General features: G+C 47.3%; 2 protein-coding genes across 4 annotated transcripts in view; one reads left to right on the forward strand and one right to left on the reverse strand.

Annotated features, from left to right (window-relative positions):
* Window positions 1–7625: 7625 nt before the first annotated feature.
* CRAT (carnitine O-acetyltransferase) lies at window positions 7626–24437 on the reverse strand. 2 transcript variants are annotated; one of them, XM_074293806.1, is made up of 15 exons: window positions 24226–24437; window positions 23759–23886; window positions 18489–18752; window positions 16772–16890; window positions 15431–15484; window positions 14411–14576; window positions 13580–13754; window positions 12689–12867; window positions 11768–11868; window positions 11230–11349; window positions 10858–10980; window positions 10568–10703; window positions 10302–10364; window positions 9632–9769; window positions 7626–9467 (listed from the first exon to the last, which is right to left on the reverse strand). In XM_074293806.1, the coding sequence occupies exons 1-15, from the start codon at window positions 24254–24256 to the stop codon at window positions 9252–9254; spliced, it is 2013 nt and encodes a 670-aa protein (XP_074149907.1). In that variant the 5' UTR covers window positions 24257–24437; the 3' UTR covers window positions 7626–9251. The 2 variants fall into 2 exon arrangements, with proteins under 2 accessions (XP_074149907.1, XP_074149908.1); XM_074293807.1 differs by lacking the exon at window positions 24226–24437 and adding an exon at window positions 19517–19696 and having other exon boundaries at window positions 23759–24025.
* The window catches only part of PTPA (protein phosphatase 2 phosphatase activator), a 51388-nt gene continuing 49852 nt past the window's right edge, over window positions 24382–25917 (forward strand). The window contains exon 1 of one of the 2 annotated variants that reach the window (XM_074293808.1): window positions 24382–24728. In XM_074293808.1, the coding sequence (XP_074149909.1) occupies window positions 24698–24728 (31 nt within the window). In that variant the 5' untranslated portion in view covers window positions 24382–24697. The remainder of the gene's footprint in view (window positions 24729–25917) is intronic. The other variant, XM_074293809.1, reaches the window with a different exon arrangement.

Genomic DNA, 25917 nt, shown 5'->3' on the forward strand with positions numbered 1-25917 from the left:
CAATGTCAGAAGTCTTTCTCTATTTACACACATTTGTATGTGTACACACAATTGTAAGTTTTTACCATTCTAAGACTCATGTTTGGGATTACATATATATATTTAAGAGAGAAAAAAAGAATTCTCTGCTATTCAAATCAGATGCCATAAATTCTGAGAAAAGAATAGGCATGTCATCAAGACCGAATATACTTTGGGAACATGTCAGAAGAGAAATGGCTTCCCCAAATTAGGAAGTGGTGGAATCGATCTCATAGCCTGATCTTTCAGACAATTAATCAAACATTAAGTGGTTACTATATACCAAGAACTCTACTAAGTGCCAGGCAAATAAAAAGAGGCAAAATAAAGTTCCCTCCCAAGGACCCTATAATCTGATGGGAGAGACAAGGAAACATGTAAACAGCAAGCTTGTTATCCAGTCATTTTTAGTAATGTCCAGTTGGCAAAGAGAATGGAGTGGTTTGCCAGTTTCTTCTCCAACTCATTTGATAGAGAGAAAACACCTGAAGCAAACAGAGCTAAGTGACTTGCCCAGGGTGACAAGATGAGTCTCCTAACTGCAGGCCAAGCACTACCTACTTGTCCGAGCAAGTGATACACAGGATAAATAGGAAATAATTAATAGAAGGAGGGCACTAGAATTAAGAGGGGTCAGGGGAGTCTTCCAGTAAAAGATGGAATTTTAATTGAGACTTGAAGCCATGAAGGAGCAAAAGTGTTCCAAGCATGGGAACAGCCGGAGAAAATGCTCAAATCAAAGAGATGGAGTGTTTTATTCATGTAACAACCTGTGTTACCAAATCAAATAGGCTGCATGAGTGAGGTGTAAGGTAACTGGGAAGGGAAGAGGGTACTAGGTTATGAAGGACTTTGGATGTAAATAGTATTTTGTATTTGATTTTGGAGGCAATACTTTGGAATTTACTTGGGGGGCGTGTATGGAATTGGTGGTGGAGCTACTGTTATGGAAAATTGTATCTGCTCTTTGGGAAAATCACTTACATGAGTGAATGTAGGACAAATCAGAGTGGAGAGATACTTGAGGTATCTGCCAGGCAGCTAATGTAATAATCCAGGTGTGAGACAATGAGGACCTATACCAGGTGATGAGGGCATGGTCAGAGGAATGAAGGGAGCTTATTTGAGAGATGTTGCAAAGATGAAATCCAAAGGTCTTGGCCACAGATTGGATGTGAGGGTGGTAGTGGTGCAGTGAGAGATGTGAGTGAGGAATCCAGGATTACTCTCAGGTTGCAAGATTGCAAGTCAGAGAGAATGGGAGAATAGTTTTGCCTTCTACTGTAATAGAGAAAGTAGTGTGTGTGTGTGTGTGTGTGTGTGTGTGTGTGTGTGTGTGTGTGTGTGTGTGTGTGTGTAGATAATTTAAGGTTTCTGCAAGAGCAGTTAAAGATGCAGGATTGGATGAGAGATAGAAGATCAGCAGAGAAATTAGAGCAGGATAGGTTGATTTGAAATTATCAGCATAGAGATGGTAATTAAATCCATGGGAGTTGATGAGATCACCAGATGTAGTATAGAGGAGAAGAGGGTCTAAGACAGAACCTTTTGGGACACCTAAAGTTAGTGGGATCTGTATGAGGGTCCAGCAAAAGAGACAGAGGAGTATTCAGATAGGTAGGGGAGAACCAGGAATGAGTGCTGAGAATCTAGAGAAAAGAGTAAGAGTGATCAAAAACATTGAAGGCTTCAGAGAGTGAAGAAGTATGAGGACCAAAAAAAGGCCACTGGATCTGGCATCTAAGAGATCATTAGGAATTTTGGTGAGAGCAGTTTGGGTGGAATGCCAGGATAGAAAATCTGATTGTAAGGGGTTAAGGAGAGTGAGAGGAAAGGAAGAGGAAGCACCTCTTGCAATCAGCCTTTCCAAGGAGTTTGGCCACAAAGGTAAAAGAGAAATAAAATGATAGTTAATGGTGATGGAAGAATCAAGTAAGGATTTTTTTTTTTAGGATGCTCTTGGGCATGTTTGTAAATAGTAGGAAATGAACCACTAGACAGTGAAAATAAGTGAGAGGACTGATGGCAAGGGGCAACCTGTTGGAGGAGACAGGATGGAATGGGATTACCTCAACCTGTAAGGAGTAAGCCCACTTCATATGAGATAGGCAGGGGTGAGGGAGGAGGGTGACAGAAGTTATCTGAAAGAAGATGAGGAAGAGGGGAGAAGTGGAAGCTCACTGAAAAAAGGTCTCAATTTCTTCTGTAAAATAGGCAAGATTCTCAGCTGAGAGTGAGAGGAGAAGGAGTAGAAGATTTGAGGAAGGATGTAAAGCTTGGAAGAGCCACTGTGGAAAGTGGATAGGGAATTGATAAGGGAGGTATAATAGAATTGCTTAGAAGTAATGAAGACCCAATTGTGTAACATAAATGTGTAAAAGGCCTATGAACTCAGGCCTTCCTATCTCTGGGCTCAGACCTCTATCCACTGTAACACCTAATCATCCTGGTAGGTAAGACTTTTTCTTTCTGTGATCAGCTTTTCATCTGCTTTTCATCATGTGAGGGCATGATGTTCTGTGGATTTGAAACCAAGCAGAGCAGCTGATGGAGAGTGGAGAATTACCTGGAAAGTTCTGAAAATTGAGCCTTTATAAAGAAAGGTATTGGGAGTGGCTATCCTCTAGCCCTCCAATCAGAAGGGAGAGACAATGGAGGCAGCTGACAAGGTGCAGAGTATCAACAACTGAATCCATCTTCTGGTGAGGAGATTTCAGATTTTGAAGTCATCCTTTGACTCCTTCCTTTCAAGTCAGTCACAAGTCCTATAAATTTTGTCCTTATAGAACTGAGTCCCCTCTTTTCCATTTCTACTATAATCTTAATTTCTCCTTATCACCTCATTCCCAGATAATTGCACCAGCCTCAATGGTCTTTCTGCCTCCTGGGGAGCCCTCCACTCTATCTTGCAAATGCCGCCAGACTGTCAGTTAGTCAACCAGCATTTGGTTGGCACCATAATGCCAGGCGCTGGGCTAAGTACTGATGATTTGTTTCAGTCCTTTTTTCAGTTTTGTGTCCAACTTTTTGTGATATCATTTGGAGTTATCTTGGTAAAGATACTGAGCCACTTCCTTCTCCGGCTCATTTTACAAAGGAGGAAACTGAGGAAAACTGGGTTAATTGACTTGCCTAGAGTCGCACGACTAGTAGTGTTCGAGGCCAGATTTAAACTCAGGAAGAGGAGTCTTCCTGACCCTATCCACTGTACAACCCACAAAGGTGGCAAACAAAAAACAAAACCCCAATTTTTGCTTCTGAGGAGCTCATAGACTATCACCTTCTCACTCCCTATTTTTAAAACTTTCAAGTTTTCAACTTCAATGGCTTTCCAAGGCTCTGTGCTGTCTGCCTACATTTTAATATAGGAAGTTTACTACTGTTACTTTTTTGCATTTATACTCCAATGCAGCCGCCCTGATCTGCCCATGAACACAAATCGTGTTCATTCCCATCTCTCTGCCTATGACTGTCTGCTATGTCCTGGTCCCCTTCCCCTTCTTTCAAGACTTACATTTCACCTCTTGAGAATTTTTCTTGATTATTCTAACCCATACCTATTCCTTCCCAATTTATTCATTCTCTCTACTCCAGGAGGATTTGTATGTGAACAAGATGTGGTTTTTACTTTCAAAATCCTTCTAAACGTATAGAAAATAAGACAAGTAAAATACCAGGCAAATGTCATAAATTAGGGCAACTCAGAGTGGCCCAGAGGTCATGAGAGTGTGGCTACCATTCCCAGGTTTGAAGGTAACTTCTGCAGTCTGCCTTCCCTAAAACCATCGTTCAGAAGTCGTCACCAGTAACCTTACTTTCAACTAGTAGACACACCTAATGTAAAGAAATGGCATTTACTGCGATCTAGTTAGAACACCAGTCACTTCTCCACTCTGTCCATAAACCCAGGGTACACTCTTCCACAGAAATGGTGGAGATATGGATATGGAAAGGACCCAAACATAAGCTTGGTAAGAGGCCCAATGTAGGCAGCACGCGTGGCCAAGGCAACTCATGCCTAATATTTGATGTATTTTCTTTCCTATGGAGCTTATGTTCAGGGAACGGTGAGTAGTGAAGATTTGCCAAAATGGAGGATGTGTAAAGAAAAAGATTGGGAACTAGAGAAGATTAGAAAGGTAGGTTGAGAGTAGCTCTTAGAGAGTTAAATTTCAGGCTAAGAATTTTGGATTTTATTCTGTAGACAATGATCAGGATTCTGTTTTCTAACTCATAGCATTCATTGTTGATCTTGCACAATTTACCACTTGCTATGTTAGTATTGTTATTGTCTTATGTCTTATAGTCTTATTTCCCCCAACCAAATTGAATTTGTGTAAGATTGGGATTTTAAAATATCAATGTGCATTGAAAGTAACAACACAAATCAAATGAAATATACATTCATAACTTAGACATTGCTAAGATTTTTCGCAGGTTAAAAAACTTCATTTGTAGATCACCCTTCACCTTGCTGTTTCCCTTGTTCCCACATATAATCTTATCATCTTGGCTCTGTAGTAATTCAGGAGCTTATTTGGATTTTTTCTTATTAGTAAATAATGTTGCAATCTCTTTCTTACTAATCAGTAGACTCAACTCCCTGCCTCCATTTATTAAATATCATTTAAACTGGTTTCTTAATAGTAGTTAATCATATCTTTCTCTGTATTAAATCCTTTAATCTCATATGATTAAGTAACTATTAAAATTACCAAATATACAATTTATTAACAAATGAAATCAGTAATAAAACAAAGATAGATATTTAATTATAACATGTTGGGCAGTGAAAGAGATGCATCCAGAGAACCCCCAAAGCATATGACTTCTTTTTTCTTTGGGAAAAACAATTTTACCATTCATCTTTCTCCAGATACCAATTAAAGTTTCTCAAGATTTCCCTAATTCTTCTCCAGTTAAAATCAGTCTCCTTTTTTGGTCCTCTTTTTAGCCATCACAGGAAACAGTCTTTCTAGGAAACACAGTAACTGAAAAGTCCTTACAGGTTCTTCATAGAATTGTCTTTAAGATAGCTCTTACAAGAAAGAACTTTTTTCTCATTTTTTAAAAAATTAAAATTTTTTCAACAAACACAAATTTATTTTCTCTCTTCTATCTGCCCCCTTATTGAAAGAATAAAACTAAGGCAGTAACCCACAAGAAAAGTCTTGTTAACAAATATGCAAACTCAAACAAAACCAACTCTTACATTGGTTACGCCCCCAAAATTTCACCGCTGTCAGGAGGTAAGTTCCATATTTTATCATCTGCTCACATTCTTTCTCTCTGCTAGATCAAAAATTAAAGAACACACTCTCCCAGACTCCATAGGGAAAAGTACCTCATTGCCAGATAGTTAGAATAGTAATTCCAAACTGCTAGTCCCAAATGTCTTTTCTGCAATATTACATTTGGCTCTTAAAAGGTACCATAACAGTCTCTGTGGGAGAGTTTAGCAAAACAGGTGCTAACAATATTTTAAAATGAATTTCTATGTACAGTATGCCCAGTTTAGTTAATCCCTTTTTTTATTCATGCATCTCTGTATTTATATAAATAAAGAGTGTGGATGCTGTTTCTGATTCTGCCTTTTTATTTCATTTGACTTTATGTAGGTCTTTCCAGATTTCTTTATATTCCTCATGTTTTTGGTTGTAATGGAACTCTGGCAGATAGAGCTGAAAATCAGGAAGGCCTGGCTGAGAATCACCTAATCTTTCCATACACTCTGGACCAAAGGTGTCAAAAACAAGGCCCATGGGCCACATGACCCAGAGGCTCCTGAACTAGATTACAATGTAATTGGGAGATATCTTACAAAATAAGTGAAAATACAATAAAATACAGCTAACAACATTTTAAAGCTAAGTCAATACAGGGCCCACGGGGATCCTTATTGTAGATTAGTGGCCCCAATTCTTTTAATTTGCTGGAAACATGAGACCGGACAAGTTCAAGGCTCTGTAGTGATAGTTGGTAGGACTTTTAATTCTCCAAGGGCTTTGCTATGGGATAATGGATAGAAATGGGGAAGGGCAGCACTAAATTTTTTGGGGGGAGGCAGAGCCATTGTTGCTGCTCCTGAAACCTGAATTCTCCCTATGCTGAGAGTTGGGGCTAGTTTTATCATGACTGAAATCTTGTACAACATGGACTAACAATCTCAGCTAAGTATTTATTTATTTGTGATATTAATGACTTTATTTGAAATCTGTTCATCATGTACTGTACTTTGGCAGAACTTCCTGTATGCAGTAGAATAACATGGGAAGTAGTATGGCAGAGGGTCCCTGTCTTCCTTCCCCACTTTGGGAATAGGGGAATGCTTTCTCTTATATAAAATCATAATAAAGAGCTGAAAGGTGCTCGAGACTCTTCATTCCTACATCCTCATTTTAAAAATGGGGAAACCAAAGCCCCATTGCCAAGTCCTTCAGTATGACATTCTTTCTCAAAAGGACATAGGATTTATCTGAAGCTACTTCTGCATGAGACCTTAAACATGTCATTTAACAGCTGCATTCCCATTTCCTTATATGTTAAATGGCAATGCCTGTTTTGCCAACCACACACAGGGTTATGAGATTCAAATGACTCTAAAAGCACTTTGTAATTGTCAAGTATTGTTATATGTATTTTGCTATGCTCAAACACCAGAATGTGTCAAGTGACCAGGATTTTTTTCTCCCCAAACTAAGCCCCTCTTAAAAACAATAGGATGGGATTCTCTTTTTGCAGGTCCTAGGTACTGAGTAAATTTATTCAGGTTTAATTCCCTTTAGGTTTGACTTCTAGCAAAACTGTAATGCCCCTGAAGCTTGTCTCCTCTAGTCCAAGGCCCTCCTTGCCTCCCAGGCCCTGTCCTGGATCCTGATCCCATTGCACCAGATGGAACAACATCCTAAAAAAAGGATTCTCAAAGCCCTAAAACTTTTAGGAGCTGCAGTAATGCATACATGCAGGAGAATTTCAGGTACTGAGCAGGTGGTAGGAAAATGAGTTTTTTAGTTCCTTTCAAATCATAAGTTTCCTTGATGGGTTTAGCTATGGGGATAAGGGGAGAAGGAAGGATTGTCTGGTTCTTCATTCCAACACTTGATTCCTGAAACTCCTCTTTCCTTTCCACCTAGAATCCCCTAGAGCCTTTTTTCAATGCTTTAAATATGAAATTGAAAAGGCTGCACCACTCAAAAGCCACTGTGTCTGTCACATTATCTTATTTGTGCACAAGAAATGGTAGACACTGAAGGCATTAAAAACACCAAGGGAAAGACCCTTTACCTTCCCACCCACCATTAGTAGGACCAGTAGATTAGAAGATTTGTGCAAGGTTTTAGACAACCACCACACATGATACTAAGAATCACATATGGATTGCAATCTGCACTGATAAAAAAGGGAGTCCCGTGGCAAGATAATGGATCCACTGACATAAATCAATTTCCTTAGAAAGGGCAAGGATGCCCCCCCCCCAGTGACAAACAAAGGATTGGGTGTTCATAAATTTTCAATGGATGAGTCCCAAAGGTTGGCCCAAAGGAGAGAGAGATGTACCCAGTGTACTCTTCAAGGTAAAGCTAAAATAATACCTAGGCATGGAGTGGAGTTTGTCATGAGGCCAGAGACTTCCAAGTGCTTTATTAAACAGTGAACACTGTCCTGCCCTTTAGAAGGTGATATGGAAAAAATATTGACCACTTCATTTTTTTTTCCCAGTGGAAGTTGCTTGTGTTTGCATTTGTAAAGAATACGAGGCTGGGATCCAGAGAACCTGGGTCCTCATCGAAGCCTTGTTGTGTGACTTTTTTGAGGTATTTTACTTCTCTTGAGGGACAGTTTGCCATCTGAGTGGGCTTAATCTTAAGGTTTGTTGAATTGATGCCTCCCCACTGCTTCCATGGTAGATGGGGTTGTTGGAGAATTGGATGAAGCGGAAGTACTTTGTTCCATGTTCCCTTCAATTAGGTCAGGCTTCTTGGAGCAAAGTTCTACAACTGAAGTGCAATCTTCCTTTTTCCTTTTCTCTTCTTTATGGCCTACACTATGAAGATGATGCTGGACATGGATGGGGATAGGGTAGGGGCCATTCCTGTAGCTGGTCCTTGTACCCCATGTAGTTTTCCAACAGATTTTCCCTTTATTAATTCCCACGTTATTACTATACAATCATTCACAATCGTTCAGGAATCATAATTACAGAGCCAAGGGGCCCAGGGCATTAGCTACATCACCAAAGATAGTATTTGAGCCATGACATGAACAATCTAATTCATGCAAACCTGGGGTGAGTGAGAGGAAAGTTGACTGACCCCTCTCCTCTACTCTGTCCTCCTGCTAGGGCTCCAATAAGGCTCAAATCTGGCTAGTTCTCCAAAAGTCTATTTTCCCCTGACTACCCTCTGTAAATCAGGGATGAGGGGAAGGGGGAGGGGCCGAGCTCAAGAAAAAAATAGACTATTTCCTTCTTTACACCATGAGGGCAAGGGAATTCCTTATAAACAGTGCAGGTACACTAGCTTACAGGAGTATTATCCTTCATAAGTGTCCTTAGCTCACTCTTCCCCAAGACAGAAGATTTGGAGTTGAAGCTCATAGCCCCTTTCAGATGCAGCCCCAGACTTGGCCTAATAACTCAAGAATTCCTGTTCCAGATGGCACCAGGGGCTTCTTCCAACAGGGGCTAGGCACTAGGGAGAATGGGGAACTCCTATGACAACAGGGAACGTGATTTTACTTAAGGCACTTGACTTCTGAAATCCAAACCTAACCATGGTCCCAGTAGAGTGGGGTGCTGAGACAGCTCATACCTCTTCCCCACAACTACAGCAGCTAAGGAAGCTGGATGACGAAGATCAGACTGGATCTGCTGCTGGTCCTGAGTTAGGGCTGCGGGGAGAGGGATCCCTCTTGTACTGGGCCCAAATAAAGTTGTATCAAGATGGAAGGAAGAGCTGGGTGGGGTGGAAAGTAAGCCTGTATCCCAGGAGAGTAATGGAAATGAGGTTTCAGGAAGAGTCAGAGTAGAAGAGATTAGGTCTGATGTCCCGGGCAGTGGCAGAATCAGCTGGTGATGGCGGCGTATGCAGGCCCAGGCTGACGGCCTGGATTTGCTTTGCTGGAAGTCCTTTTCCTCCTGAGGCCCCAGCAGTTCCTAGGCCCGTGGCAAGACGGACCCTGTCTACCTACTCCTGTCATTCCCCAGAGTCTCTTCTTTTGAGCCAGAGGGCTCAGAGTTTGGCTCGCGGGTGCTCCTGCAGCAGGGTACGCATGTCCAGCAGGGCCTTCTCCAGGTAGTGAGCCAGACGAGCAGCGTTGGTCTCAGCACAGCTGTTGTAGGCGGAGACCACAAAATTGATGTGCTCAGCCATGGGGTTGTAGCAGACTCCATAACCATCAGGGACCACCGGCCCAAAGCACATGACACAGTCAGTTTTGGCAGGGACCTGGAGAGACAGACACAGAGGCCTAGAGAGGGAGCAGGCAAGTGGGTGCTGCAAGCCCTTAGCTTCCTCTCTGACCCAGTTCTTTTCCCAAGTGCCCCGGGCTGGGGCTCACACCTAGGCATGCCGGGAGCAGGGTTTGGGAGGGGAGTGTCCAGTAGCCTCACCTGGCTGGTAGAAAGGTTAAAGTGCATTGCAATGGCATACGATGTGTCCATGAAGATCTCAGGGATGCTCACTAGATCTTCGATGGCCTGAAGTTTTAGGCCCAGTAGGTGACGGTCAATGGCTTCACCTCGGATAGCCTGGGAGAGACGGGGCAAGGGAAGAGAGATCCAGGAAGTGGGGGGACAAGATTACCCACTGGCTTTTGGTACCTATAGGGCTGGCCTTGTTTATTTGTGCAAGAGGGTTGTGATAAAGAAGGTGGGAAGGAGCCTGAGGAGAGGTTGATTGCCCACAGTCCCCAAAGTTATGGAAGCATGAACACAGGAAGTAACCTCAGAAATCCTAATCCAATCTTTCTCTTTTATAGATAGATAAGGAAACAGACTCAGAAATGATTTGTTCAATGTCTCCTGACTCCTGATTCAGGCTGCAAATTTCTGGAGATCTTCTCTCCTAGTTTTCTATAGTTGCTGTCCTCAGAGCACAGGACAAGGCTTTGGACATAACAGATACCCTCCAAAAGTCCATGGAATGAATGAATGAGTCAGTGGAGGTTAGCAATAAGGGCACGACAAGGGGTGAGAGGGTGACAAGCTCTGGCCCTGTATGCACTAACTGAAACCAAGGACCAGCCCAAGAGGAGAGAGGTGAGTCCCAAAGCCTACTCACCTTATCAGTGTAGGATCTGTGTGTCAACACAGCCTTCCTCAGCAGTTCCACCTTCATTGGCTCCTGTAGGAAACCAGTGGTTCAGAGAGGGCTGGGGACCCTGGGATAGAACACTAGTCTATCTCTGGACTCAGGGGATTCCAAGTAGGTGCAGAGTTCAGCAAACTCTTGGATAATAAGGGGCTCCAGCATGAGGATTCTGACCCAGGAATTGCTAGATTTGGGGGGCAAACCACCCCTCCCATCCCCATCTGGTCCTGACTCACTGTCGTGTTAGAGTCGTCCATGGCTTTGACAAAGTGGAAAGAATCAGTAGAGTTGGATCGGATGGTGTCAGTGCGGCCCAAGTGGAACATTCGGAGAGAGGCGCTCTCATAGGTGGAACAGGTATGGCCATAGATTCTGATACAGAGGGTGGAAGGAAAGAACTAGTCTTGTGCTCTCTGACCTAAACAGCACTTTGGGGTCTCTCCTCAGGGGTACATTCAGTCCCTGTGGAACTAGAGCATTGCACTGCAGCCTCCTTCCACCTCCTTTGGATGGGGGTGGGTCTAACCTGTAATAGGCCAGCTGTAGAGCCATCTGGATGAAACCATCTGGGCTCATCTTCTCTGACTTGGGGAAATTCTTCCCAAAATGATGGAACACTAGCACTGTAAGGTCCAGGTCCTGCACCATGCTGTAGAAAGAGGAAGGAGTAGCAGGTGAGGGGGGTTTGGGGGAGGGAAGGACAGGCTGGGGTTCTAGTAAGGGAGAGCTAGAAGGGAAGAGAGGTGGCAAGGGTATATCTGTGCATGGGATAAGGAGGATTCTCGGGACCCTAGAGTCCTCCTTATCCCATGGAGGGAAACAGGTAAGCGGGACGCTAAGTGATGCTTGCCCCCTCACAGTTTCCCAGAGTGCAGAGGGCTCACTTTGAGGAACTCACATGTTGAGGTTCTGCTTGGCCTTCTCAATGTCGTTCTTAATCTCGGGGGTGATGTTGAAGCGCAGCTTCTTGGGCATGGGTAGGGGGATCATGGGTGACCTCACAAGCTCTGGTTTCTTCCTGCATAGAAGAGTGGGACCTTAGTCTCTACCTAAACCCCAAAGGTGGGAAGAGAAGGTGAATATGGGAAAGGGTCCTATCCCAAAGGGGAAAGCAGACATACAAGCTGAGTCACCTTCATTTTATGGGGGGACGGGAAAGAGGAAAGGGATCTAGGATTCTAGATCCCTAAGGTCACCTAGGGATCGAGGGAAGTCCCTTCAGCTGGAGGGCTGAAAACAGAATGACTTTAATGTTTATGGGGCAAAAATTTTCTTGGAGAAAAGTGTTCTTCCTCCCCCTTTTTAGATCACAAGCAGGGATCTTGTAAATGTGTGCCACTGGTCACAAGGGGAGTTGGTGTGACTCAGCAACAGCCAGCTCCACTTTGGGAAGGAAGGCTGTTCTACTTAAGGCAATGGAAGGAAGGGCTCCTCACGAGAACTCCACGATGTGGTCTAGGAGCGCCACGATGGGGGGGCCCTCTGCAGCAGCATGCTCATACACGAGGCCACAGGAGCCATCTTCTGCCACTATGAACTGGAGCACAAGAGGGAGGCCGTTAGCTCAGGGCCTCAGAGGGCCGTTCTCCTCCACCTCTCGGGGGTTCCAAGGCTCTCTCTCCATCCTCTTCTGATCCTGACCAGAGGCAGCGGTCTCCACTAAATCCAGAACTTGCTAACGAGCTCTGGGATCCCTTCCTGCAGAAGAGGGCTAACAGTGCTTACCACTACTGTGGGTAAGTGCCTAACCAGACTGTCACTAGTCACGCAGCTAAGCCTGCACAGAGAGGTGGAGGGGGCGGGGAGGAAGATGAGGGGCCTTCCCCAGTGTACTGTGGGGAGAGTCTTTGCTCCAGCTCCCCGAAACCCTTGTGCCTCTTAATGACAGGCTGATTGGCCAATAATTACAGCAGCAATGCCAACATCCCTGGAGCTCAAAGAACTTTATGAGCTGCCAGGTCTACAGAGAAAACAGTGAGCTAACAGCCTCGGGCCGGGGCTGGACACCCAAGGAGAAACCTGTCCGAGGAGTGGCAGAGACCCACGCATCTACCAGAACAGAGGAGGCCATCAGCATGAATGGCCCAGGCCGGGGGCACAGCATTTAATGGAAAAAACACTGGGATGGGAGCCCAAACTTGTAGGCTTTACTCTCAGTTTGCAAGAAACTCTCTGGTACTCTCCTCTCTGGGTCAATTCTTCATCTGGAAGATGAAGGGACAACAAGAACAGAGCCTTTTTTAAAAAGCTTGCTCAGGGGCACTGTTCTGAGGCCCATTCCTGAGATCTGAGTGTGAGCCTGGGGAACGGTGGGGGTCTCGCTGGGTGGGTCGGCGTGGGAGCCCCACCATCTCTACCTGCAGGGTTTTGTCAAACCAGCGGTTCCCACTGTTCTGCTTGCTGCCTCCACCGTGCAGCATCTGGCCGGCCACCCGGCTCTTGTAGATGTCGTCTGAGACTCGCGGCATGGGCGCGTCCAGGCAAACGGTGAAGATGCTCTTCTGTATCGAACGTACTGAAGCCTTGTTTGTTTTGTCTGCATTGGGGATGGAGGGGCAGGGGCAGACACAGAGGAAGGAGAAGGGGGAGGAGGGAATGCATCAACCAGCGGGCTACTGCGTTTCTCTGTCCCCAGGCCTGCGCCAGGCGCTGTGGGGGAGACAGAGGTGTGAAACATGATCCCACCTTCAAGTCTCCTGGGAAGGCAGAACACAGGATGCCACAAGGCTGGGCAGGGGGTCAGAGGAGAGAGAGGTCACCGTGGACAGGGCTGGCTGGGCTAGGGCTTAATTAAGATGATCCAGATTGGGACAGCAGAAGAGGGCAGGAGCAAATGAGCAACAGACCCAGTGCTGGAAGGGACGCTGCAGCCCTAGCTTTACCAACTAGTAAATTGAAGCTCAGGGAGATTGCCCAAGTTACTGTAGGCAACAGTGGCCAGACTGGGATTCCAGTCCAGATCTCCTGAATCTTTCCACAGTACCGTGCTGTGGCAATAGGGAGTTACTGTAGGCCCTTGAAGAGAGATCAGACTGTTCTGTTCTTTGGGAAGGAAGCCCGCATCTCAGATGGGCCACAACCAGGGCGCCTTCCCGCTTCACCCAGCCCTGTTACTTCTCACACATCCAGAAGCCCAGGGTCTGCGTCTGGCCAGGTCTGCTCTCCCTCCCTTCCTCCTAGCCAGCCTGGCTCCTGCCCTTCTTTGGGGCCTCAGGATTGGGGGGACAGAGTAGCCCTTTTATCCAGACCTTTGATGAGGTTAGTGTAAGCTTTGGCCCAGGTGTTTCGGTGATTGGTGGTGAGAATGCCAATGGGCTCCTTATTGGTCTGCAGGGACGAGTTCCAGATCTTCTCCAGTTGTATGAAGATCTGGTCTGAAGTTAAGGGTGTCCCATCACTGTGGTACACGTCCAACTCAAAAAACTGAAAGAAACACAAGTGTGAAGAATGGTACAATGAGCAAGAGGAAGGGAAGGATGAACTAAAAAGGCCCTTTGGGACTGCCAGTGGAAGACAACCTCCTGAGGGCAGGGAGACACATCCTCTTCTGAAAGAGCACTCCCACCAGGAGGAACAAAGCCAGCTTTTCTGCTCATTGTTCTAGGAACCAGACAGCTACCGTTATTCAATGAGAGCAGGTAGCACAGCTGAGGTACTCAGAGAGGCTTCTCACCTTCCTTAGGGCTGTGGGCTGTACCTCTGTGCCAGTTCCTACCCTTGACATTCATTTTAAACCAAATTTTCCTCACATGCTGCTGCTGGGGGCCTACTTTGCCATATGTTCTTGGGAGTCACTTATGCTAGGATAAACTTGGTCATAGGCAGTTTTCCACCTGGATCTCCCCTAAAGAGGAGCAGTCCCAGAATTAAGGGGCAGGGGAAATTGTATCCCTCTCCCTGCCTCTCGCTGCTGTCTGAAGAAAAGAATGGGACAGCTTTTCTGCACAGGATGGGAGAATCCCTTATGATTCTGGGCTCTGGAGAGTTTCGGGGACTGGAGAGGATTTGAGTTCTCCATGAACTGGTAAAGAGTAACAAGCAAGTGCTGATGACTTCCCTCCCTTCCTCCCAGCTCAAACCTGGAAATTGTGCACAACAGTGATGTGCATAGGGGGCTTAGTTGTCTTGCTGAAGTTAATGACGGAGTCCTGCTTGGGGCCTGGGATTCGGCAGGAAGAGAGGATCTGGTAGTACTGGTTCATACACAGTGGCTTTCCTCCAAGATATTCCACTGGCAGAGTCTCACTGGAAAGGAGAAGGTAAGATTGGAGAGGGGTCCAGGGGATGGGTCATTGGGAGTAGTAGGGAGATGGTGCTCATGCTAATGCCTCCTCCTAAGGACCTAGATGGGTTCCTGCTATTTCCCCCCATATCACTGGCATTTCCTTTCACTGCTGAGTCCCAGGACTTCTTACTGGATGCTTAGTGTGGCAAGAAGGGATGCTTGGTGGGGGGTTTAGATAACAATGCTCTAAGCTTCATTGTTGTAGAATTCTATGAAATCATTTCACCCTTCCCAAGAAAACCCAGAGGAGGAGACAACCCAGCTTACTCTGGTTGGCAAACCCAGTTGTTTCCCAGTAACTAGACCCCACTCCTCCCAACTCAAGGAAAATAGGAAATGAAACTGAGCAAGGCTGAGAGAACTCCACCAGCTCTAGCGGGGGTGGGGGGTGGGGGGGTAGCGTGCTTGGTGGCAGAGGGACCAAGCAGAGGGTGGCAGTAACAACAGGCCCAACTATAATTAGGCTGGGCATCCCAGGCTTGGGGTTTCTGCATTGGGAGAAGACAGTGAGCTTTGCCTGCCCCCTAACTTTTTTTTCTTTTTTGCTTTCTTTTTTTTTTTTTAATTAATTGTATAATTATAACATTTTTGACAGTACATATGCATAGGTAATTCTTTACAACATTATCCCTTGTTACTCCCTTCTGTTCCGAATTTTTCCCTTCCTTCCCTCCACTCCCTCCCCTAGGTGGCCCCCCCTAACTTACTACCAAATCACTGGGAGGACAAAAGGAAGTGCCTGTGGGGTCAAGGGCTTTAGGATGGGGAGAGGAGAAAGAGATCAAAGGGCAAAGATGGCAAAATGCAGGCTCACTTGTCAATCATGGCCTTGAAATCCAGAGCTCCTTCTATGAGTTTGGCTGCAAACCTGCAGAGGCCAATTAGAGATCAAATTAGAAATAAAATTCTGACATGTAGTAATAACAGTAATAGATCAGAGGGGAGGATCTCAGGCTTGGCCCCCTGCCTGACCACAAACTGGCTAAGGAAGATGTATGTCTGGCAGGTGGGGAGATTTTGGCAGGGGAGAAGTTGATTTGGCATAGAAGAAGAACTCATACTAGCATAGATTCTGTTCTCCGTTCTGCTACAAGGTGAGTGCCTAACTGAAGATGAGTCATCACCTCTTTTCTAGCCTCAGTTTTCCCATCTGTCAGATGAGGGATTGGATTCGATGAAATCCAGAGTCCCTTCTAGCTCTGACTTTCTGGGATGGCTGAGTACTGACTACAGGGTGGTGAGGGAAAAATCCTGTAGCTCCAATTTTACCAGAGTTCTTTTCACCTTCAAATGGATATAAAGAGCATCCTTGGCCAATGGTTCTCGGCAGGAGAGGAACTTCTTGGAATTTCTCCTGACATATCAGATCCTTAAGAACTAGGTGTAAGCACTTAAGTCTTTAAACTGTAGCTATGGGCAATTTCTTTTCCTCAAGTGGGAAAAATGAAAGGAAGCAGTTGTGTTCAGTAACAATGACACATCCTGTTGCAAAGGGCTGAGCGGGAGCGTAGGAAGCGTCTCTTCCCCCAGTCTCATGGATGGGACCAATTAGTAGTTTTTTCTTCACTCTGCTCCTTTTATTAAGAATTATAACTGCAGCCCGCAGAAGCCTCCTGTCCGGGCCCACTGTGAGGGGGTGAGGGCTGGCTCTAAATTGGATACCTGTGCCTTTAAGGATAAAGAGCAGTGGGGCTTGAGTGATCAGGCTGGGCAGGGCATCCCTATGACTGGTATTTTTATCTAGAGCCAAACTAGAGTTGAGTGCTGGAGCAGGTGAGAAGGGCTAAGTATGGAAAAGGTAACCCTGTACAAAGGTCACCCAAGAGGCAAGAAACATGAGAGTTGGGTTTCAAAGCAGGGGGAGGAGGGGACAATCAGTGACATGATAGGAGGGCAGAACAGACTTAGCTTAAACTCAGGGAAGCAAAACTCCAGTGCAGAGGAAGGAGTCCAAGAACTGAGACTGCCTCCAAGCCCCATGGGAGTGTATTGGTGCTTGTGGGTGGGTGGGGAGAGGTAGGGGTGCAGGGGGGTACATACACAGTGGGGAGGGGCTCCCCATCAAGGTAGCTGTAGATCTAGGCAGACACTAGTTTCCCTCTCAGCTCCCCCAATGCTCTTATAGCCCTGACCCCTGAAGTACCCTCATACTCACCGAAGCTGACCCTGGGAATCCACAAAGTCTTGTTTGGGGAGCATTAGGCCTGGACTAGAGTGGATCACCACAGGTTGTCGGTACTGGAGGTAGGCAGTCTTTAGCCACCACTCAGATAGCTGCAGAAAGTAGCAGAAAGGCGGAGGGAGACCTGTCACAGACCTGGAGCCTCTCACAGGAAGCAGATGAGGCGGAACTTTATGCCATTCAGTCTGGAGACAGCTCACCCAAATTCCTTAGTTTAGTGAACTTTCCATTATCCACCTTCATTTATACAGACATATTCCCCCATCTTCCTCCACACCTCAAGCTATGACCATCATTTTTGCACCTGTTGTGACCAACATTAGCAAAAAAACATATTTTTCTCACTTCATTCATAAATCAGAGTCCTAGAATTGGAAGATACCCAGAAATGAAATGTTCCAGCCCCGTAATTTTATTTTATTTTTCCCTCACCCCTTTAATTTTAGAGACAGAGAAACTGAAATCCACAGTAAAGAAATGACTTTTTTTTTAACCTCACACAGCTGAACAATGCTGAAACAGAACCAGGACATGGATTTCCTGATCATTAGTGTGCCTTTCATATACCAATGTGACTTAGTCTGGGGCTCTACTTGTAAAGGGCCATCAATAAACAGTCTGACTGACAGATCTCTTGGGTAAGAATCACTCTGGGGGAAGATTGTTTTACTAGAACAGACACTAGGTTGGGAATAGCATAAGGCCCATCTGTATCTCAGGTAAAGGCTCTTCCTGACTCTGTGCCAGTTTCCCTTATGTTCTCTTCATTAGATAAGATCTCAGGATGTCTGACTCTCAATTGAGAGTCAACAATTGAGGTTAAATGACCTACCCAGGTTCACATAGCTATTAAGTGTATGAGGTCCTCCTAACGCCAGGGATTTAGTAGTTTATATACTAGTTGCCCTGATAAGGTCTCTTTTAGTTTTAAAATCTATGAGATTATTAGCTCACCCTCTGTCTGCTTCCAGGGTCCTCATAGTATAAAAGACCATTTTGGAACACTCAATCTGAATTAGCTAGAGCTAAGAGGAGAACTTTCCTGCCACAGAAGGTACAAAATGCATTGAATCTCAAAGTTTTGCTCATAGAGGTAATGTGAACTGAGCACTAGAGAAGGAATCAGGGCTGAGGCATGAATTCTAATCCTAATTCTTCACTAACCCCCTGTGTGACAATAGGCAAATTCATTCCTCTCTCTAGGACTTAGCCTCTTCATTTGTTCAATGAAGGGTAGGACTAAGTGATATTTGAGTCTCTTCCAGTTCTAGAAGTTCATTACTTGGTACCATGAGAACTACTACTCCCATTAGAAGAATTGTAAGGGCGTTCCTCTCTGGCGAGAGTGGGGGGTCTGAGTTCAGGAGAGAGTTTAGAAGCAAAGAATCTTCCCGTCTTGGGGCTTTATGACTTTCTTGTAGAAGTCTCCCAACCAACTCTCTGGTGGGTACAGGCTTGTGCGGGTGATGGGCTATCCCAGAGCTTTTCCCTATGTTAAGGTTAAATGGCAGAGTCAAAAGGAGGACAGAATAGTAGGGGCTCCTAGTTGGATAGATGAATGGGATTAAATGTCTGAGACCATCAAAAATGTAACTTCTACTATTCCATCAGAGGAAAAAGGAGGAAGGGGAGTTAGATTGGGGTGGGGATCAAGATGAAGCAGCCAACAGCCCTTTCTCAGCTCACATACCCAATTTTCTGTCTTTCTGGCTCTTCGTTCCAGGCTCTTCTGAAGGCGCTCCCCTACACCTCCTGACCCTCGAAACTCCTCCACCAGCTGCTTGGTGTTGTTCCATTCCTCCTCGCTCACAATGGGCTGCAGGATCTGAAGGTAGTGATCCAGGGTCTGCTGCAGGGGAGGCACCGGCAATCTTGGCAGGGAGTTTTGATGAGTCTGAAACCTGCCTGGTACCTTCCTCAAGGAGATTGGTTTGAGGAAGCCCAAGGGCTTGATCTGTAGACAGCAAAACATTCCTGTAGGTGCTTATGCCCCAAAGAGCACCTTCACCACACAACTGAAGCAGAATATCCTCACTATCCAGAGGTGCTGGACAGGGCCCATCCAGGGCATTTATGTCCCGATCTAAAGTATGCAAGAGGAAGCACCTGAACTGCCCCACCCCATTCCCCAGGCCTAATAGGTGTTTCCACCTCGGAGGGGATGGAAGATGATGGCTGAGGATTCAAAGGGGAGGGGTAAAGGCTGGCCCCAAGTGTAGGAGGTGGGCTGAGCTAGTGCCATTGATCTTGGCACAGAGAAGGTACCATCTAGCTATGTGTCTTGCTCACCTCTAGAATAGGAAAGCTGAGATGACTCTTCCTCTTCCCCACCCCACCTCCACCCATCCCTCAGGTTGAAAAAAATATGACAGAGAAGGCATCAGAAATCAGAGAAAGCCCAAGGAGGAGTGCTACCTATAGAATTAGGAACATTAGCCCCTTCCCCAGAATGCTCTCTCTTTTGTCTTCCTTGAAAGCTGGAAAGAACCTTTGTTGGGGAGTGGGGAAGAGAAAAAGCACAATTGGATTTTCCCAGTTAACATTTCTTGTGCTTTGAGATAAGGAAAAAGAAACCCTGCAGGAGATGAAGGCCAAGGTAGTAAAACAGAAAATAAGATTAAAGAGAAAGTGGGAAAAGGGAGATGGGAAGGCAAGGGACAGGAAGAGATTGGGGGAGAGATAAAGAATGTCACTGATAATGATAGCCTTATGGCATACCTGCTCTCCCTGATGCTGCCTCTCAGCCATGGCCGGAGTGAGGCTCTGAGCTCAACCTGTTTGTCTGTATGCCTCAGGTTCAGGCTCTGAGCCTAACCTGTGCTAGCATGCCATCGGACGGACGGATGGACTGGACGGACGAGTGGGACCTAGTGAATGAGCAGCCACCAGCCTCCTGGGCTGGAAAGAGAAGGCAAGAGCCAAGTTTAGGAGGGGCAGAAAATTAAGCTGGCTGGTTTTCTGGACGCTGTTCCACCTTCCTTGGTTGTGGGGAGCTCAAAAGGAATCAGAAACAAGTGTTGGGGTATAATGTGCTTGTGAAGCAAGATTGAGGGGAGTTCAGGATAGGTGGGAGGGTACCTGCCTAGAAAAATCCCTGAGTTCTTTTTTGAATTGGGCTGGCTCACCACTAAACAGGTAGCCTGAGGCACCTGAAAAGCAAGTAAAAGCTCATTTGTTTGATTTTATCTCAGTCTATTGGAAGAGGGAAATTGCCTTTTGCTAAGAAACCACTTGGCATTGAGGGAATATCTGCCACTTATCTGGGCCGGTATTCCAAGGGCGATGGATACCTGGGATGTCCAGGTTATCCCTAGAATAGGGATAGAATCATTAAGGGAAGGGTCTTGGTGGCAGAGATCCTGGCTAAGCTTCCTGTCACCAAGGATATGCTAACCCCTGGCTTCGTCTTGACTTCCTCAAGAGGCTTCTCCATAGTTTTTATGGTGTGTGTGTGTGTGTGTGTGTGTGTGTGTGTGTGTGTGTGTGTGTGTGTGTCTTATCCCCATATGTGAAGTCCAGGGAAGTAAAAAGGGTGCACATTTGCCATGAAACTTTGCTTGATTCAAGAGCTAACTTTCCTCCTTTATAACCCCATAGACTATATAATCTCTAATTTCTCTTCTAGCTAGGATAGTTGATGACTTTAAGTCATACCTACTGAGATACTATGGGGATGATGCTTCAAGGTGGGGAGGAACAAGGGAGAAAAAGAGGATTCCATTCAATTCAATACAACAAACCTTTCTCAGGGGTTTATTTTATGCAACGCACAGTTGAGTTGCTGAGAATTCAAAGATGAAATAAAACAGTACTTACCCTAAGGCGCTTACAATAAAACATGTATAAAAATAACCTTGAGTAAGAGAAATATGGTAGCGAGAGGCCCAAAATGCTATGAAAAATTTGATGAGAGATATAACCTTTGGGGGTGAGATAGGATCATGTCAGATGAGTTTAGTGGAGGAGGTATCACTTGAGTTTAACTTTAAAAAAGGAAGAAATTTCAACAGGTAGAGATGGGAATATGGAAGAAACCATTTGAGGCCTGAGGGACAACAGAAATATGAGAAGGCAGGAGAGTGAGTAGTTTGGACAAATATAAAGAACAGTAAAATGTAATAAGATTGAAAAGGAAGATTGGAGTCAGACTGGGAAGGGACTAGAGAACTAGGATAAAGAGTTTATACTTAATTTGTTAGGAAATAGGGAATTACTCAAGGTGGTTCTGAGATGTATATCATGATTAAAGTAGTGCAGAAGGAGGATAACTGGTCAATGACATAAAAGGAAGATTAAGTAGGAGGCTTTTAATTGTTCATTTGAGAGGTGATAAAGGTCTGCACTGAGGAGGAAGAGAATAGAAATCCAGAAGTAGGAGTTCTTTGTCTAAAGGTGATAATTGAACCTGTGGGAGGAAACCCTATTGCCAAAGGAGAAAGTATAGGAAGATTTAGCGGAGGAATTAGGACAGGGCTTTGGAGTACACCCACATTTAAAGGTGGGAGGAAAATGAAGAGTCAGAGGAGAGAAAGAAGTGGTCACAGTAGGAGGAGGGCCATGAGGGTGCGGGCTCACAGAAGCCAAAGGGAGAAAATGTTTGTGGATGCAATACTGCAGAGGATGAAGCCAGGTAAGCTTATTGGATTTGGCAATTGGGAGGCCATTAACATGGGACTTTTGAGGCAACTGTTTCTGGGGAGTAATAGAATGGTAGCTAGATTGCAGGATGTTGAGGAGTGAACAAAGTGGAGGCTTTATCTGGCTCAGAGAGTCTTTGAGGTACCTGTGGGTGCCTAAGCTTGGTCCTCAGGGCTCGGTTATTCTGCTAAGAAGGTGGGAGGATGCCCTGCTCTCTGGGGAATGAGGCTGGGATCTCTTTATTTTGGCTACTTTAACAGTCTCTTAATTGAACCTCTATCCTCTCCCCTCTCCAATAAATCCTTCAAAGTTGACAATCTTCCTTATATCCTTCCATGGTTCCATATTGCCTTTAGGACAAAATATGGACTTCCCTGTTTGAATGGCATATTGGCAGAAGATAGTCTGTCATTTTTTTTGCCTTCCCAGCCTTATTTAGTATTATTCTCTTTTATCTACACTGTCGGCCAAACTTTCTTTCCTAATTTTGCTTTTTCCTTTTTCCTCTCTGTCCATTTGCCATGCCTAGAACTATATTTTCCTTCCAAGGTCCAGCTCAGATGCTATATCCTTTGTGAATTCTTCCCTATGCTTCCAGCTCAAAGTGATTTCTTCCGTTTCCAATTTCTACTAGGTGCATTTAAGTCCCTCCTTTATTCTTATCTTACTCTATTTTGAGTACCCCACTGGACTGAAAACTAATTGAAGATAAATGACTGTGCCTTTTGATCTTTGTTTTTTCTGACCTGACACAAGGTAGATGTTTAATTAATTTAATAGAGGGGTGTCTATAAAGCATTGCATCATTTTCTGTGGCTGTCACAGACATTCCCAGCTATCTCCAATCCCTCCAGGCCAGACAGCATCATTTAACCAACTTTCTCAGAAGGAAGCAGGAGGAGACACAAATATAAAGTCTGAGAGATTACAAAGGAGTTATGCAGGAAAAACATCTTTCCAGAAACATCGGAGACAGGGTGACCGTTCCCCAGGGACAGCAGGCAGAGCCTGGCGATCTAGCACTTTTAGAGCAGCATTTGGTGTTGAGGGGAAGGAGTAGCACCTTGAGTCTCTTGATGACTTGGCACCAGGCTCAGCTCTCTTTTGAATTAATTGCAAAAGGATAGTTCTGCTTAGATGGTGGAATTAAGGGTAAGTGGGTAAGAATATTCCTTAATTTAACTGACAAATTTGGGGTCTTTTAGGAGTTCACTTTATCTGGAAAGGCAAAAATTGGGAAATTATTAGAAAAACCGAAATGGGCTATGCGAAGAGCATGGAATTATTTTTACTGAATCATGATGGGGTATTACCGCTGGATGGGACTTCAATTAAAGTTTATCAAGTACCTACCATGTGCCAGGCGCTGTGCTAAATGCTGGGGAGACAAAAAGAGGCTGGAGGAGGAAAGGTGGAAGCGAGGTGTTAGTTGGGCCTTAGGCGAAGGCAGGGAGGTCAGTGCATGAGGGGGAGGGAGAGTCTTCCACCAGGCCGGGAACTATTCATTAAGGGTCTGCTACGCGAGGGTCCCGGCAGACAATTCGATGCGGCACAAATTATCCGCAGGATGCACAGAACATAAGGGAGAGGGAGAAGACCTGGAGCCCAGTGGTCGGAAGGTTTTCGCTGGCCCTTAGACGAAACCAGGGAGGTCAGAGCGTGAGGGGGGTCTGAGGCTGTTCGGACGGAGCTGAGCGGCGGAGGGTCGGGGGACCACAGCGGAGAGTGAGACTAGACAGGCGGGAAAGGGCGGGGAGTCAGGACTAGAGGCTAAGCTGGGCTCCCGCATTTTCGGTTAAAGAGCCCAGTTTCGGCCGCACAGACAAAGTTTGCCTGAGTGGCTGAGTTACCATCCTTGGCCGCTGGGCCTCAGTTTCCCCAGCTGTAAAATAAGGAGTTGCGCTAGATGATGTCAGAGGTCCCCTCCAGTCCTAAGCGTCTACGTCCGTCTCCCACAAGAAGGAAGGGCCATCCTTGACCCAGCTGGCTCGTGTCATCTTCCGGGACGGCCCGGCTGAATCACTCCCCCGGGGCCTCCGCACCAGTTCCAATTTCACTCGCTGCGCTGCAGCCACACGGGGCGTCCACGCACCAGCTCTCCGTCCCCAAAGCCTCTGGCCGCGTTCAAGACGCGGGGGTCACGGTCAGAGCGAGGGCGAGCCCCGGTCTCCCTCCCGCAGGCCCCCCAGCGCAGCCGGGACTGCGAGCCGCTACTTGCACGCAGCTCCCGGAGACGTTTCCCAGCTCTGCCCGGTCGCCTCCTCCCTCGATTGCCCCCTCTCTGGGACTTCCCGGCCCCGGGCCCGGAAGGCACGCACTCACCATGGTTCTCGCCGCAAAGGCCAGCATCTTGGTGACCCGCGGGCTGCCCGCTCCACCCACCTCGCACCGGCCAAAGTACGCGATACTCCAATAGATTTCGCAGCTTCTCTCCTCCTCTGCACGCACTCCTAGCTTCGGCCACCCGGGCCAAGGGCAGAGGACTGCAGGTCGCAGAGCCGCTCCCGCCGTAGCACCGCGGCCTCAGCCACCCTGTCGCCCCAGCCCGGGAAGGCGTCCCCACCTCTTCCCCCCGCCCGCTCCTGCAGCCCGGGGAGGAGGAGGGGCGGGGGCGGGGCGCCGAAACAGCTGTGGAAAGGGCTGCTGGAGTATCTGGCCCAGGGCCAAGGGGTGGAGCCATGGTCCAGGGGGTGGGTCCAGATCCAAATGAGGGGCGGGGCCGAAGGTATGAGACTGGAATCAGGAGCCCTGGGAGTCGATGTCTGTGCTCTTCGGACCTCCTTTCCTACCTGTGTTCCTTCTGTCATTGTCGTTCCCCATTTTTATCTCTACAAGTTTACCCCTCAACTTAGGTAGTATCCCTCAACTTAGGTAGAAAGAATTAGTCATTTTTTCGTGGGGTTGATTTCCTTGGTACATGATGGGGGAAAACTCGCTACTGCCCCACACAAAGATGGCAGTGCCGGCCCTTCTCGGAGAGATGTGAATGCCCCGCACCAACATGGCTACCTCCCTTAATAAATATGGCTCCCGCGAGCCCGCCCATTGGTGGATGCACTTCTCAAGCGCTCCGCATCAACATGGCGGGCGTCTCAGGCCGGGTGACGCTCGGTCGCGGTTTTCGGTTATAGCGGGCGGGTGCCGGTTCCTTTTCAGTAAATTCTTCCCTTTCCACCCAGGGTGGAGCCAGCAGGGGAGGCAAAGGGGAAAGGTGAGAGGTGACATCGGCGGGCCAGTGGACCGACCAGCTCAGGGAAGAAGATGGCAGAGAGCGGTCGGCAGCCGCCTTCAGGTAGGGCCTGGGCCTGGCCAAGGCTTTCGGGGCGATGAGGAGCACCGGGAGTAGGCTGCCGGTCAGCCATTCGATGGGGGAGAAACCGAGGGCCATGCTAGCCTGAGGGGATGGGAGTCAGAAGGAGGACCGAGTGACAGAAGAAATAGCGAGGCAGAAAGAGTCTGGCTGAGGGGAAAGGGGGCAGAAGAGGCCCAGGGACTGAGGGAATGGGAGGAGGCCCAGGGACCGAGGAGATGGGAGGAGGCCCAGGGACCGAGGAGATGGGAGGAGGCCCAGGGACCGAGGAGATGGGGGGGGGGGCCCAGGACGCCCAGGAACTGAGGGAATTTGAGGAGGGCCAGGGACCGAGGAGATGGGGGGGGGGGGCCAGGAGGCCCAGGGACTGAGGGAATGGGAGGAGGCCCAGGGACCGAGGACATGGGGAGGCAGGAGGCTCAGGGACTGAGGGAATGGGAGGAGGCCCAGGGACTGAGGAGATGGGGGGGGGGGGCAGGAGGCCCAGGGACTGAGGGGATGAAGGAGGCCCAGGGACCGAGGGGATGAAGGAGGCCCAGGAACTGAGGGGATGAAGGAGGCCCAGGGACTGAGGGGATGAAGGAGGCCCAGGAACTGAGGGGATGGGGGGGGGCAGGAGGCCCAGAGACTGAGGGAATGGGAGGAGGCCCAGGGACTGAGGGGATGGGGGGGCAGGAGGCCCAGAGACTGAGGGAATGGGAAGAGGCCCAGGGACTGAGGGGATGAAGGAGGCCCAGGAACTGAGGGAATGAAGGAGGCCCAGGGAATGGAGGGAGCTCAGGGACTGAGGAGAAAGGGGGCAGAGGAGGCTCAGGAATTCAGGGAGTGGGAGGAGACCCAGGGACTGAGGGGATGGGGGGGCAGCAGAAGGCCCAGGACTGAGGGGATGAAGGAGGCCCAGGGACCGAGGAGGTGGGGGGGCAGCAGAAGGCCCAGGACTGAGGGAATGAAGGAGGCCCAGGGACCGAGGAGATGGGGGGGCAGAAGGCCCAGGGACTGAGGGAATGGAGGAGGCCCAGGGACTGAGGGGATGGGGGGGCAGGAGGCCCAGAGACTGAGGGAATGGGAAGAGGCCCAGGGACTGAGGGGATGAAGGAGGCCCAGGAACTGAGGGGATGAAGGAGGCCCAGGGACTGAGGGGATGAAAGAGGCCCAGGAACTGAGGGGATGA

The sequence above is a fragment of the Sminthopsis crassicaudata genome, chromosome 2, assembly GCF_048593235.1.
Source record: "Sminthopsis crassicaudata isolate SCR6 chromosome 2, ASM4859323v1, whole genome shotgun sequence".
NCBI lineage: Eukaryota > Metazoa > Chordata > Mammalia > Dasyuromorphia > Dasyuridae > Sminthopsis > Sminthopsis crassicaudata.